The sequence below is a fragment of the Pongo pygmaeus genome, chromosome 14, assembly GCF_028885625.2.
Source record: "Pongo pygmaeus isolate AG05252 chromosome 14, NHGRI_mPonPyg2-v2.0_pri, whole genome shotgun sequence".
Classification (NCBI taxonomy): domain Eukaryota; kingdom Metazoa; phylum Chordata; class Mammalia; order Primates; family Hominidae; genus Pongo; species Pongo pygmaeus.
This window is the reverse complement of record NC_072387.2, coordinates 32,300,477-32,313,372: the sequence shown is the minus strand read 5'-3', so window position 1 is coordinate 32,313,372 and position 12,896 is coordinate 32,300,477. Positions and strand designations below refer to the sequence as shown.

At 39.3% G+C, this 12,896-nt stretch overlaps 1 protein-coding gene across 2 annotated transcripts in view; it reads right to left on the bottom strand.

Moving 5' to 3' along the window:
* CENPJ (centromere protein J) overlaps positions 1–12,896 on the bottom strand; it is a 44,063-nt gene that overhangs the window by 26,280 nt on the left and 4,887 nt on the right. The window contains exons 2-7 of one of the 2 annotated variants that reach the window (XM_063650635.1): positions 9,641–9,786; positions 5,655–6,164; positions 5,004–5,127; positions 2,840–3,136; positions 1,053–1,164; positions 117–219 (exon numbers count right to left, since the gene is read on the bottom strand). In XM_063650635.1, coding sequence (XP_063506705.1) covers positions 117–219; positions 1,053–1,164; positions 2,840–3,136; positions 5,004–5,127; positions 5,655–6,098 — 1,080 coding nt within the window. In that variant the 5' untranslated portion in view covers positions 6,099–6,164; positions 9,641–9,786. The remainder of the gene's footprint in view (positions 1–116; positions 220–1,052; positions 1,165–2,839; positions 3,137–5,003; positions 5,128–5,654; positions 6,165–9,640; positions 9,787–12,896) is intronic. The other variant, XM_054445931.2, reaches the window with a different exon arrangement.

The window sequence follows — 12,896 nt, the reverse complement described above, 5'->3', positions numbered from 1 at the left end:
TAATATTCGAATTAATTTTGGTATATCCAAGTGATCTCAAAGTTATTTTTAAGGCAAATTATAGATAAATCTCTAAAGCCTTAGAATGATTTAATCAGAAGAGCACAATTGCTGACCTTCAGCTGTTTTTGCTTCAGTTCTTGCTCTTCCAACCGAATTTGTTCTTCTAAGTAGTCTTCAAAGGTCTGTTTCCTTTCTCCAATAGCAGCTTTAATGGGCCTAATTAGAAACAGAAAGTTATTTAACATGCAAATCATAATGTGTGAATATTTTACACTTAGTGTGCCTGGTATAGAAACCCTTGGCAACATGGAGAACTAACTTTTCCCAAAATCAGTGCCTCCCTTTGAGAACCTAACAAAAGCCACAACCCCTCTCCACCCCTTAAAATAAAGAAACATACAATACTCTTCACATGACTTTGGAGTCCTAAGAACCCTTCTGAAGTCCATCTATCGACTACAGATTAACACACGGAGTAACATATTCATCAAATAACTTTAAAATGTATTTCAAAAATAGATCACTAAATATGCATTTTTTTTAATTAAGAAAGGCCCTTAATGTGAGTAGAGCAATAATCAGAAAAGTCATTTTGTCCATATTATATTAAAAATTTTGAAATAAATTTTTAAAATAATCAACTTACTTAAAATATAAAATACTTAATCTTTGCCATATTTTAAAATTCTGTAACTAAACTGATAATGCAATTATAATTGATAAGTGAAACCAAATGGGAGATGTCAATACTTAATTTTTCCCTTCTCCAAAAATAGGATTTAACTATTTGAGAGAAAACTGATTTTATCCAGATGTTTCTCTTAAGTGAAAAAGCTTTGAGAATACAATGTCAAGGCAGCTTTAACTGACATATCTCCTCAACCTCCTTTGTTGTTGACAGTACATAATAGGTTGTATCTTTAACCTTAAAAGCATAGTCAAGCAAAAACAAGAAAAGTATAGATCTTTCAAACAAAGAAAGTGTTCAATAACAAAGGCTAGCTATTGTACTAAATAGTCACATTTCTCACTTTCAACATGAATAATACCTTTCTTCAATATTAGCCACTTCTGAGGAATCATCATGTTTTTGTAAGTTCTTAACATTTGCTTCCTGAATCTGTTCTGTCATTTTCTCCCAACATGATAAAATACTTTCTCCTGAGATAAAAATTAGGAACAATTTAGCTCAAGAAAAGCATATTAATGTCTTAAAACATGAGAATTCTACAAGTTACTATGCTAAAAAATTTTTTAATTAAAAGTAACATATATCAAAGATTTTACAACACTCAAGGAATTCTTTAATATAATTAAGAGAAACTACAAAACTCCAATTAAGACACTTGAGGCCGGGTATGGTGGCTCACACCTGTAATCCCAGCACTTTGGGAGGCCAAGGCAGGAGAATCACTTGAGGCCAGGGATTCGAGCCCAGCCTGGCCAACATGGCAAAACCGCATCTCTACAAAAAAAAAAAAAAAAAAAAAAAATTAGCCAGGCGTGGTGGCACATGCCTGTAATCCCAGCTACTTGGGAGGCTGAGAGCAAGCAGAGGTTGCAGTAAGCCAAGATGGTGCCACTGGACTCCAACCTAGGTGACAGAGGAAGATCCTGTCTCAAAAACAAAATAAAATAAAATAAAGACACTTGACATTCTTCAAAAGGTTAATGTTATGAGGAAAAAAAGTGTGGGGTTTTCTAGAGATTAAAAAGACTAAAGAGTTGTAAGAATCAAACGTAATACATGAACTTAACTGGATATGCATTAATTTGATTGGATCTTTTAAAAAAAAAAAGCACCTTTAAAAGATACTTTGGGATAACTGGGGGAATCCCAAAATGGACTTGAATATTAAGGAATTATCATTAATTTCTTTAGATATAATAATAGCACTGTGGTTATACAGATGAATGTCCTAGTTTTTGCTTGATGCATACTGAAATATTTGGAATGAAGTAACAAGATACCTGCATACTATTTTCAGTGAAATGGTTCAGCAAATTATACACATATAGACGTAAAAATAAGGATATACATGTAAAAGATATATATACACATACATACACTGACAATGTAAATACAGCAAAATATTAAGTGCTGAATCTACGTGGTGGGTATATCAGTAATCACTGCAGTGGTCTTTCAACTTTTCTAGATGTTTGAAATTTTCCAAAATAAAAGACTACGGAAACATGTTGTGTAAAAAAGAAGAAAAACATATTTGAGCTTTCCACACTGATGAATTAACTCTAAATTAGGAACAAGGCATTATGGCTGGGTGCAGTAGCTCAGATCTGCAATCCCAGTACTTTGGGAGGCCAAGGCAGGCAGATCACTTGAGGCCAGGAGTTTGAGACTAGCCTGGCCAAGATGGTGAAACTCCATCTCTACTAAAAATACACAAAATTATCTGGGCATGGTGGCACATACCTGTAATCCCAGCTACTTGGAAGGCTGAGACAGGAGAATCACTTGAACCCGAGAGGCAGAGGTTGCAGTGAGCTGAGATTGTGCCACTGCTCTCCAGCCCGAGTGACAGAGAGAGACTGTCTCCAAAAAAAAAAAAAAAAAAAACAAAACATGCCACAGGGGATAAAAAAAAAATAACCATACAGAAAGAGCTGGCAGGGTAGCATGTGCCTATAGTCCCAGCTACCTGAGAGGCTGATGGGGGAGGATTACTTGTGCCCAGGAGTTTGAGTCCAGCCTGAGCAACATGGCAACACTCCACCTCTGAAAAAATAATTTTTAAAGAAAAAACATGGAAAGGCTTTATCTTAGGACAACTTAGTAACACTGTAAGTACAGAAGAGAGAAACATAAGTAGCTCACCTGTAGGATGGTTACGGTTTTCTTCTTTTAAATTTTTTTTTTCCACAGGTGCTTCTTGATACTGTGCCTCAGAAAATAAATTAGGAGACGCACGTTTTGAAGTTAAGACAAAATCTCCATGAGCAGTTCTACAGAAGTTGCTTTGCTCATGGGATAAAATGTTGGACGCGTATGTTTCTTCCTGAGTTGGGTCCGGGTAGACATATGATGGGAAGCAGCGTGTGGCTCTCTCTCCAGTGGTGGTATTTCCTGGAGATCTGTGCTTCTGGCTCTGATCATCAGGCAGTAAACTCAAACCTTACAATTAAGAAAAGCAACAAAGCTGATGACTTCCTTCAACATTTTCTCTTTTATCCCCAGTAGTGACCCCACCCCACAAAGGCTTCTCCGCAGTGACAAAAGTATTTTTTCCCTTTATTAGGAAATGGTATTTAACAAAACCATTGATTGTTTGAGACACTCTCGCTCTGTCGCCCACGCTGAAGTGCAGTGGTGCGATCTCAGCTCACTGCAACCTCCACCTCTTGGGTTCAAGTGATTCTCGTGCCTCAGCCTCCTGAGTAGCTGGGATTACAGGCATGTGCCACCACGCCCAGCTAATTTTTTATATTTTTAGTACAGATGGGGTTTCACCATGTTGGCCAGGCTGGTCTTGAACTCCAGACCTCAGGTGATCCGCCGGCCTTGGCCTTCCAAAGTGCTGGGATTATAGGCGTGGGCCACCATGTCTAGACTGTTTAAATTTCTAATGCAGTAAGTTATTGATAAATACAGCCCATATGACAAAAGTTCTTTGGGGCCCTCAAATATTTAAGAATCCTAAGGGGTCCCGAGACCAAAATATTTGAAAACTACTGCTCCAAAGCAAACTGCTCCATGACTGCATGAGGCTACTTCTTACGTAAATAACTTTGAAATCAGCTTCCCTGTCATTCTGTCATAGTGCGGTTCTACCTTTAAAAGTATCACAGCTGTTTTTTAAGTGATCTTGATTATTCTTTGTATGTATTCCATAAAGAAACCCTAAGCCGTTCAACTATTTTAAGGCACACAAATGTTTTCTATATTCTCTAAGATAAACATCCAAATTCCCTAAACCATTGTTTACGTGCTACAATTTCTCACGACCACACCCCACCCGACCCCTGCACCCAGCCTCACTCACTTGCCAAGTCTTTTTTTCCTTGTATTCTCAATGCCCAGTACAATCTCTGAGCAGAACAGGTGCTTTCCTGGGTCAGTAAAGTATATTTCTTAAAAGTAGCACCAAGAAGCAAACACATGGCTCCAACCTCAGTTTTTTTCAAACTATGGGACACAATCTATAATAATTGTATCATTGGATGTAGCATTTTTTAAAATGATACAGAACTAGAATAAACAAGATAGAAAATGTCCTCACTACATGCCAGGAACACCAGTAAGGACTGATGACATGAAATTGCTTTGTCATTATGAGTCACGATTTTAAACATTTTTACTACTACAGAGTGTGGTCAAGAAACTTTCAAACCACTGCTCTAGGTCACATTTCCAGTTTTCTTTCCTGATTGGCACATGATGCTTTCCGTTAACTAATGGGTCACACAACAGATTACTGTCATCTCCTACCACAGAAAATATCTTTGGTATGGTTCTTCAGCTGAACAGAGTGGCTCCTACATATATTTACCTTTATGACACCCAACAATTTTCATTCATCAGGCAGGAGTTGGATACCAGTAGTAGCTCTAGGCCAAATCTGACTTTTCTTCTATTGGACCTTTTTTGGGGGGACAGGGTCTCACTCTGTTGCCCAGGCTGGAATGCAGTGGTGCCATTATAGCTCACGGCTACAGCCTCAAATTCCTGGGCTCAAGCAATCCTCCCACCTCAGTCTCCAGGATAGCTAGGACTGCAGGCATGGACCACCACAACCAGCTCATTTTTTTTTTTTTTAATGAATAAACATGAATGCCTTAAAGCAGTGCATGCGCACACCAGAATGTGGCAGCTCCTTCTTGTTCCAGTTACATTACAACTCTACCATTTCACATTTATCGGGCTGGCCCTTAAAGAAACTGGAGTTCACAACACATGACACAGGAACGATAGAAATAACCTGTCAAACAACTACAGGTCAGAAATGTGCATTGTACTGAAGCCCTGTGTAGGCAAAGCATACCTGGAAGTGTGCACTGCCCAGACACCATGGTGAGCAGCTTCTCTTGTTCTTCCATGAGTCTCTGTAGTTGCTCCAACTGTTGCCTCTTCAATTGTTCCTGCTTCTTCTGTTGTACTTCTTTCAGCTTTTTTAATACAAAATTAATTTTATTAAATCAACTTTACAATTCTTCATGGACGCCTTGTTCCCTTAATTCCTCTCATCCTAATTCCTCCCATCTCCCTCCTCCTATCTTTCCTGGTAAGAAGTTTTAGACAGGGATCCCTAGGTAACTAAATCAGCCACCAAAAATCTAAAACTCAAATCCTTACGAAGGAAATCGTATCAACTATCTCAACTAAGAAACCGAAACAGTCATATAAATCCTTTGATTGTTAAAATAGGATGGGCATCAGTATATCATCCAATTTATTCCCCTAATACTTGATCAACCATTTCTTACTTTTTGCCAAATGAGGTAACAACTTAAAGTTATTATAAGTGCTAATTAAACACACTTTAATGTTTCACATTAGACAAAGGGCAAAATCTGGTATTCTGAGGATTTCAGAGTGAAGGGGAAAAAACAAGAAGACCTAGAACAGATGACTTTATTACATGAACAGAAACCTACAATGACATAAATTCACAGTAGGCCAAATCCTATTGTACCTGTTCAAGTTTTTTAAAAAGTGGGTCTTTATAAGCCCCTTCTTTGAATTCACTCGCAAGATCTGGGATGAAGTCATTTTTGTTTTCTTCTTGGTGTCCAGGAGCATTGTGACATGCCGCTACCTGTGGTCCCTTTTTAATGCAAGGAAAGCCTGTATGGGTTTCAGATTTATCTGACTGTGGTTTGTAAGGGCTGTTTGACTCCAACTTCTGTTCTTCAAGAAGTGAATCTTCTTCATTTATAAAGCTGAAGCTATCAGAAAAATGTGTGCCTTTAATAGGAAAGCCGGTAGAAATGTCTACAGCTGCTCGCTTCTCTTTGTCTGCTTCCAAAATAGGAAATCCACGATTTAATATGACCCCAGCCCGAGAAGGATTGGTCATCCACTGGGTTAGGAAGTTCTGCCCACTGTTTAACTCTGAAGAGGTTGACATCAGGAACATCTTAGTCCAATGACACTATTATATTTAAACAATGCAAAGGCTAGAAGAGCTATTGATTTCCAACACCTGTAGACAAAAATAGCCAACAAAATGTATTAGGTAAAGCCATTAGATGTCCTACCCAAAATGAGCCCAAACCTCAACCCAGCATAAAAATGTCCTCAATATTTCATATACAAAAGACCTTAACTAGCAAAGCAACTGGGCATTGAGCTACATTTTTTTAAGTCTTAAAAATAACCAAATTGAGTAGATCAAAAACCTAAGATTCTTTTTGACCTAACCATTCCATTACTAATGATTTTATACAAGTGCTAGATTAGCTGAACTAAACAATGGAAGATAAAATACCTTTTAAGTTATTCACTTAAGAAAAAAAAAAAAGCCACCATCAGATATTACCCACACTAAGCACTTTCTTGCTTCTCACCCTAGTTCAACATTGCTTCTTTGCCCAATTGGTGAACCTGTTTTCTCCCTAGTTCTAGAACAAAAGTCACCACCAGCACTCGTGGCTTTACCTGGCACTGTTTCACCTGTCCCTTCCTCTCTCGTCTCCCTACTAACACCTCACCCACCAGATAGCCCCTCATCTGTATTCCTAGAGGTAAAATAGTAATGTCACTCTTCTAGCACTTATCTCATTATTAGTGGCATTTTGCTTTCCTGTTCATTACTAATCCGTGAAGTTCCTTGAAGATATCTATATATTCACTACTGCCAAGCACCATGTCTGGCAGGTAGTTACATGAAAATTACATTGGCTCATGCCACAACTCTGTATGAGTTATCAGACTTTAAAATTAACCAAATTCCTACTGTAACTTTGCACTGTGTGATAGATATACTTAAACAGGACCTAACAGAGAAGATAAACCTTGCCTGTGTGTGTGTCTGATTTTACTCAACTAACATTTATTGGGTTCTTACTCTGTGCCAGATATTGTTTTCGCCCCTGGGTACATAGCAGTTCATAAATCAAAGTCTAGTGGGGAAGACACACACGCACACACATTATACAGTATGTTAAACAGCAATAAGTGCAAAGGGGAAAAATAAAAGCCATGTGGGAAAAGGAGGTTGTAACTTTAGACAGGGTGGACAGCATCCTCATTTAGAAGGTAAAATTAAGGACCAAGGGAAGGAGAAGGTGCAAGTTGTGCAGCTATCTGGGGCAAAGTAAGACCCAGCCACCCAGCCTTCCTAACCGTCATCTGCAAGACACTCCCACTGACACCCCATTCCTCCAGAAACCCCCAGTTCTCAAACCCCATCACCATTACCTACCTATTTAAACCTATTATATCACTCACCACAGGAAGCCCTGAGATCCAGAGCCAGGCTTCACTTCTTACACAGTAATCCCTACACCTTATTCTGCTCCATCTCCCAAACATCTGAGCCCCAAAACACTCACAGTCCATCATCAGCAAAATCCCCATTATCCTCATCCTCTTCTCTGAGCACTCCCTCACCTTCCTGAGAACATCTGTTTGTATGCCAGTATCACTGAGCCTGGAGACAAAACATATATTCTTATTCTTTTTCTCCTTCCAGACTACACTCCTTTTCTAGACCATAAAAAGCAATTTTACTTGGGAGTTCTGAGATGGCAGGATTGCTTGAGCCCAGGAGGTCGAGGCTGCTGTAAGCCGTGATGTGTCACTGCACTCCAGCCTGGGCAACAGAGCAAAACCCTATCTCAAAAAATAAATAAATAAGTCGGGTGTGGTGACCCACATCTGTAATCCCAGCATTTTGGGAGGCCAAGGCAGCCAGATCACTTGAAGTTAGGAGTTCGAGACCAGCCTGGCCAACATGGTGAAACCCCGTTTCTAATAAAAACACAAAAAAATCAGCCAGGCGTCAGGGTGCACGCCTGTAATCCCAGCTACTCAGGAGGCTGAGGCAGGAGAATCGCTTGAACCTGGGAGGCAAAGGCTGCAGTGAGCCAAGATCACACCCCTGCATTCCAGCCTAGGCAACTGAGTGAGACTCTATATAAAAAAATAATAAATTAATTAATAAAAAGCAATTCTGACTCTCATATGACCAAACTATACAATCTACTGCCCTCCTTTATTGTCTACCAACCTCCAGAGATCAGTGGGATGTTCTCCCTCATTTCTTAAAATTTCCTGGCTGAGCACCTGGAAGAACAGATTTGCCATTCACTGAAATGGGGAAGATGGAGGATTGAAACAGGTTTTGGGGAATCACAGACCAAGAGTTGAATTTAGGACATTTTAAGATGCCTATGAAATATGCATGTAGAGACACTGGGTCAGCAGCTGGATGCACCAGAATGGAACTCACCGAAGAGGCCAAGGCTGTGAAGCATAAATTTGGACATCTTCAGCATAAAGATGGTATTTAAAGCCTTCACACTGGATGAGATCAATGAGGGATTGAGGGTAGTCAAAAAGAGAGGAGGCAGCCAGGCGCAGTGGCTCACGCCTGTAATCCCAGCACTTTGGGAGGCCGAGGCGGGTGGATCACCTAAGGTCAGGAGTTCGAGACCAGTCAGGCCAACATGGTGAAACCCCATCTCTACTAAAAATACAAAAAATTAGCTAGGTGTGGTGGCGGGAGCCTGTAATCCCAGCTACTCAGGAGACAGGAGAATTGCTTGCACCCAGGAGGCGGAGGTTGCAGTGAGCCGAGATTGCGCTATTGCACTCCAGCCTGGGCAACGAGTGCAAGACTCCATCTCAAAAAAAAAAAAAAAAAAAAACGAAAAACAGATAAGAGGCAAAAAGTGTAGTGTCCTTGAGGCTAAGTGATGAAAGTGTTTCGAGGAGGAAAGAGCTATGTTAAATGCTGTGAACAGATGAAGGGTAAGAAGAACTGAGAAGTGACCTCTGAACTTGGCAAAGCAAAGGTCATGAGAACTTCAATGAGAGTAGTTGAGGGCAGGGACAGCAAAAGCTTGAGTGGAGAGGATGCATGACAGAATAAGAAATTGAAGACAGTAGGCACAGCTAACACCAGGAGTTCTGTTATAAAGGGAAGAAATTACATAGAAAAGTAAGGTGAAGAGGAGTATTTTTTACAATAGGAGAAATAAAAGCATGTTTGTGTAGGCTGATGAGGATGGAGAAAGGGGAGAATTGCTACAGTCATGTTCTTGAGGAGATGGGACGAGTCTAGTACTGAAGTGGAATAATATCTCACACTACTTTCCCGATAAAATTTTAGACTTTAACAATATAATACAGCAAAATATATATATAACCAAAGGAAAACAAAAAAGGGCAATGTGGAGGCAAACATGTATGTCATTTCATACTTGGTGTCTAAAAAACATAAACATATCAAAAATATAAACAGAAAAAGAAATACAGATGCCAAAACATTAAAACATGCGCATTCTCACTCCACTGAAGAGAGGGAAATGAAAATAGTAACATTACCATTTTTTCCCCACCCTGGGTTGGCAAAGACTAAAAACTGGTAATACCCAGTATGAAAAACAGAAACTCTTTTGCTTTTGTTTGTTTTTCACCATTCAACTTGAAGAAACTCTTTCATGAAGTACTTACTGAGCAAATAAACTGGTACAACATTTTGAAGGACAATATGACAACATCCAGCCAACTGTAAATGCAGAGGAACTTTGACTCAGCAATTTCACATCTAGGCATTTTGTCCCACAGTTATACTGGCATAAACTCACATTTGCAATAAACTGAAAGTAAATGTCCATTAACAGGAGATCAGCTAATCATGATAATCATATTATGCAACTGTTAAAATGAACAAGTAAGCTCTTTACTGATACGAAAGTAGCGAATATATCCAAGATATGTTGCTAGTTACAAACACAAAGTGCATAGCAGTGTGTATTATAAGAAATAAACACAAAAAAATACATTTACGGCCGGGCACGGTAGCTCACGCCTGTAATCCCAGCACTTTGGGAGGCCAAGACGGGCGGATCACGAGGTCCGGAGATCGAGACCATCCTGGCTAACACAGTGAAACCCCGTCTCTACTAAAAATACAAAAAATCAGCCGGGCGTGGTGGCAGGCGCCTGTAGTCCCAGCTACTCGGGAGGCTGAGGCAGAAGAATGGCGTGAACCCAGGAGGTGGCAGATCTTGCAGTGAGCCGAGATCGCGCCACTGCACTCCAGCCTGGGGGACAGAGCCAGGCTCTGTCTCAAAAATAAATAAATTACAGTTACATGGACCTATGCATTTAGTACGGCAACCATTAGTCACGTGGCTACTGAGCACCTGAAATGTGGCTAATGTGATTGAAGAACTGAATTTTCCACTTTAATTAAAGTTAATTAAATTTAAAAAGTGAATAAGTACAAAATATTTTTCTCTTAAACACTTTATTCTCTTGGTAGGACTGCATTTCACTTTAACCACTGCATGGCATAAGATGCTGCTGTATTGAAGCCCATGTCAGTGTGCATCACCCCCCAGATTGCAAAGAAACATGTCTGCAATCTCATCAGTGTCAATGGACTGATTCTGTTTGAATAATTTTTTTTCAACACATGGACATAACACTGTTACGTGTCTATTTGAATAGTTTATGAAAACAGTACAAGTTACAGTGATCTATTTAAATTGTAATTGGTAATTATCTTGGTCCATTTTCTGCTGCTATAAAGAATACCAGAGAAGAGACTAGGTAATTTATAAAGAAATTTATTTCTCGCAGTTCTGGAGCTGGGAAAAACAAGAGCATGGCATTGGCAACTGGCAAGGGTTGTCCCATGGGGGAAGAGTAGAAAGGCAAAACAGCCTGTGAGAGAGAGGCTCTCTTTTATAACAAAGCCACCCCTGAAATCAGTAACCCACTTCTAAGATAACAGCATTAATCCATTCATTAGGGTGAAGCCCTCATGACCTAATCACCTCTTAAATTTCTCACCTCTCAACACTGCTGCATTGGGAATTAAGTTTCCAACAGCAGTTTTGGAGCGGACATTCAAGCCATAGCAGTAATTAAGTTGAAATGTTTAGTATTTTAATTATGGCATATTTTTCTAGTTTGAAAAATATGTATGAACAATTTTTAAAATTTAAAACAAAGCTACACTATGGAAGACTCAAGTGGAGATGCAGAAGCTAGCACTATGACCAGAATAGTGAAGGAAAAAAGACTGGAAGGAGGAACCTCACAAGTTTCACATCAAATGGCAACCACAATTTGCTGTGGCAAAGCGAACAGAAAAAGTTTTTTAAAATTTTAATAGAACTAATATTGAGACATTTTCAGCAAAAACACAGCAATTTTTTATAAGTTTATTCTCAATAATAAAAAAACAAATTGATATGCAGTTGACCCTTGAACAACACAGTAAGGGTTAGGGGGACCAACTCCCCATGCAACCGAAAATCTAAGTATAACTTTGACTTCTCCAAAACTGAACTGCTAATAGCCTACTGTTGACTGGAGGCCTTATCGATAACAGTTAACACACATTTTGTATGTTATGTGTATTATATATGGTATTTTTACAATAGTGTAAGCTAGAGAAAAAAAGTTAAGAAGATAATAAAAAATATACATATTTACTATTGGTTAAGTGGAAATGCATCATCATAAAGGTCTTCAGACTTCATACTTGGTGTCTAAAAAACATAAACACATAAAAGATATGCAGGGAGACCTTTATGACAATCCACTTCCACTTAATGGATAGTAAAGGTCTTTGTGTCACTAGTCTTCACATTGGACTAGGCTTAGGAAGAGAAAGGGTTGGTTTTGCTATCTCAAGGGTGACAGAAGCGGAAGAAAATCCAAGCATAAGCGAACCCACAAAGTCGAAACTCATGTTGTTCGAGAGTCAACTGTAATTAGTCACCTGTGTCAGAACCAAATATCCAACAAAAAAAAAGTTTTATGATTTTCAACAGAATCTGAGCTTTTAACTTTGGCCAGTTATAAAAAAGCCTGGAAAGAAGGAGGGTGAGGGGAGAGAAAAAGATAGAAATGAAAAGAAAAAGAAAATTATTTTCAGATGAAGAGGAGGTAAATAGGTTATGTGAGTTGAGGAAATTTTGTTAGAACATTGTGAGATTTAAAAAGGTATTTTAATTAAAAGGTTAAAAATATTTTCTAAAAAGAGAAAAATTTTCAACGAAGTGACCAAACAATTGTCCATAGACCCTTCTATTACCATCCAGGTTCAAAGCCGTAAAAAATTACAAGCACTTGTCTTTAGCTTTATCTGAGTAATGCAATGAGAGACTGACCAATCACCAATTTAGGTGTGTTTTATCTCACAGATTATCTAAATTTACAGAGATGATATCAATTCAAAGCCTTAAAACTGAATCTGTGTCATGGATATTTTTTAATCTTTTTTTTTTTTTTTCCTTGAGACAGGGTCTCACTGTCACCCAGGCTGGAGTGCAGTGGCATGATCACGGCTCAGTGGAGCCTCTACCACCCAGGCCCCAGTGATCCTCCCACCTCAAGCCTCTGGAGTAGCCGGGACCACAGGCATATACCACCACACCCAGCTAATCTTTTAATTTTTTCTAAAGAGTGGTCCCCCTGTGTTGCCCATGCTGGTCTCGAACTCCTGGGCTCAAGACATTCTCCCACCTTGGCTTCCCAAAGTGCTGGGATTACAGGCGTGAGTCCCTGCGCCCAATATTTTATGACCGACAGAAGAATTTTAGCTAGATATGAAAACATTACTTTTTTTTTTTTTTTTCTGAGACAGGGTCTCACAATGCCGCCCAGGCTGAAGTGCACTGGCACAATCACGGCTCGCTGCAGCTTCAACCTCCAGTGCTTAGGTGATCCTCCCATCTCAGCCTCCAGAGTA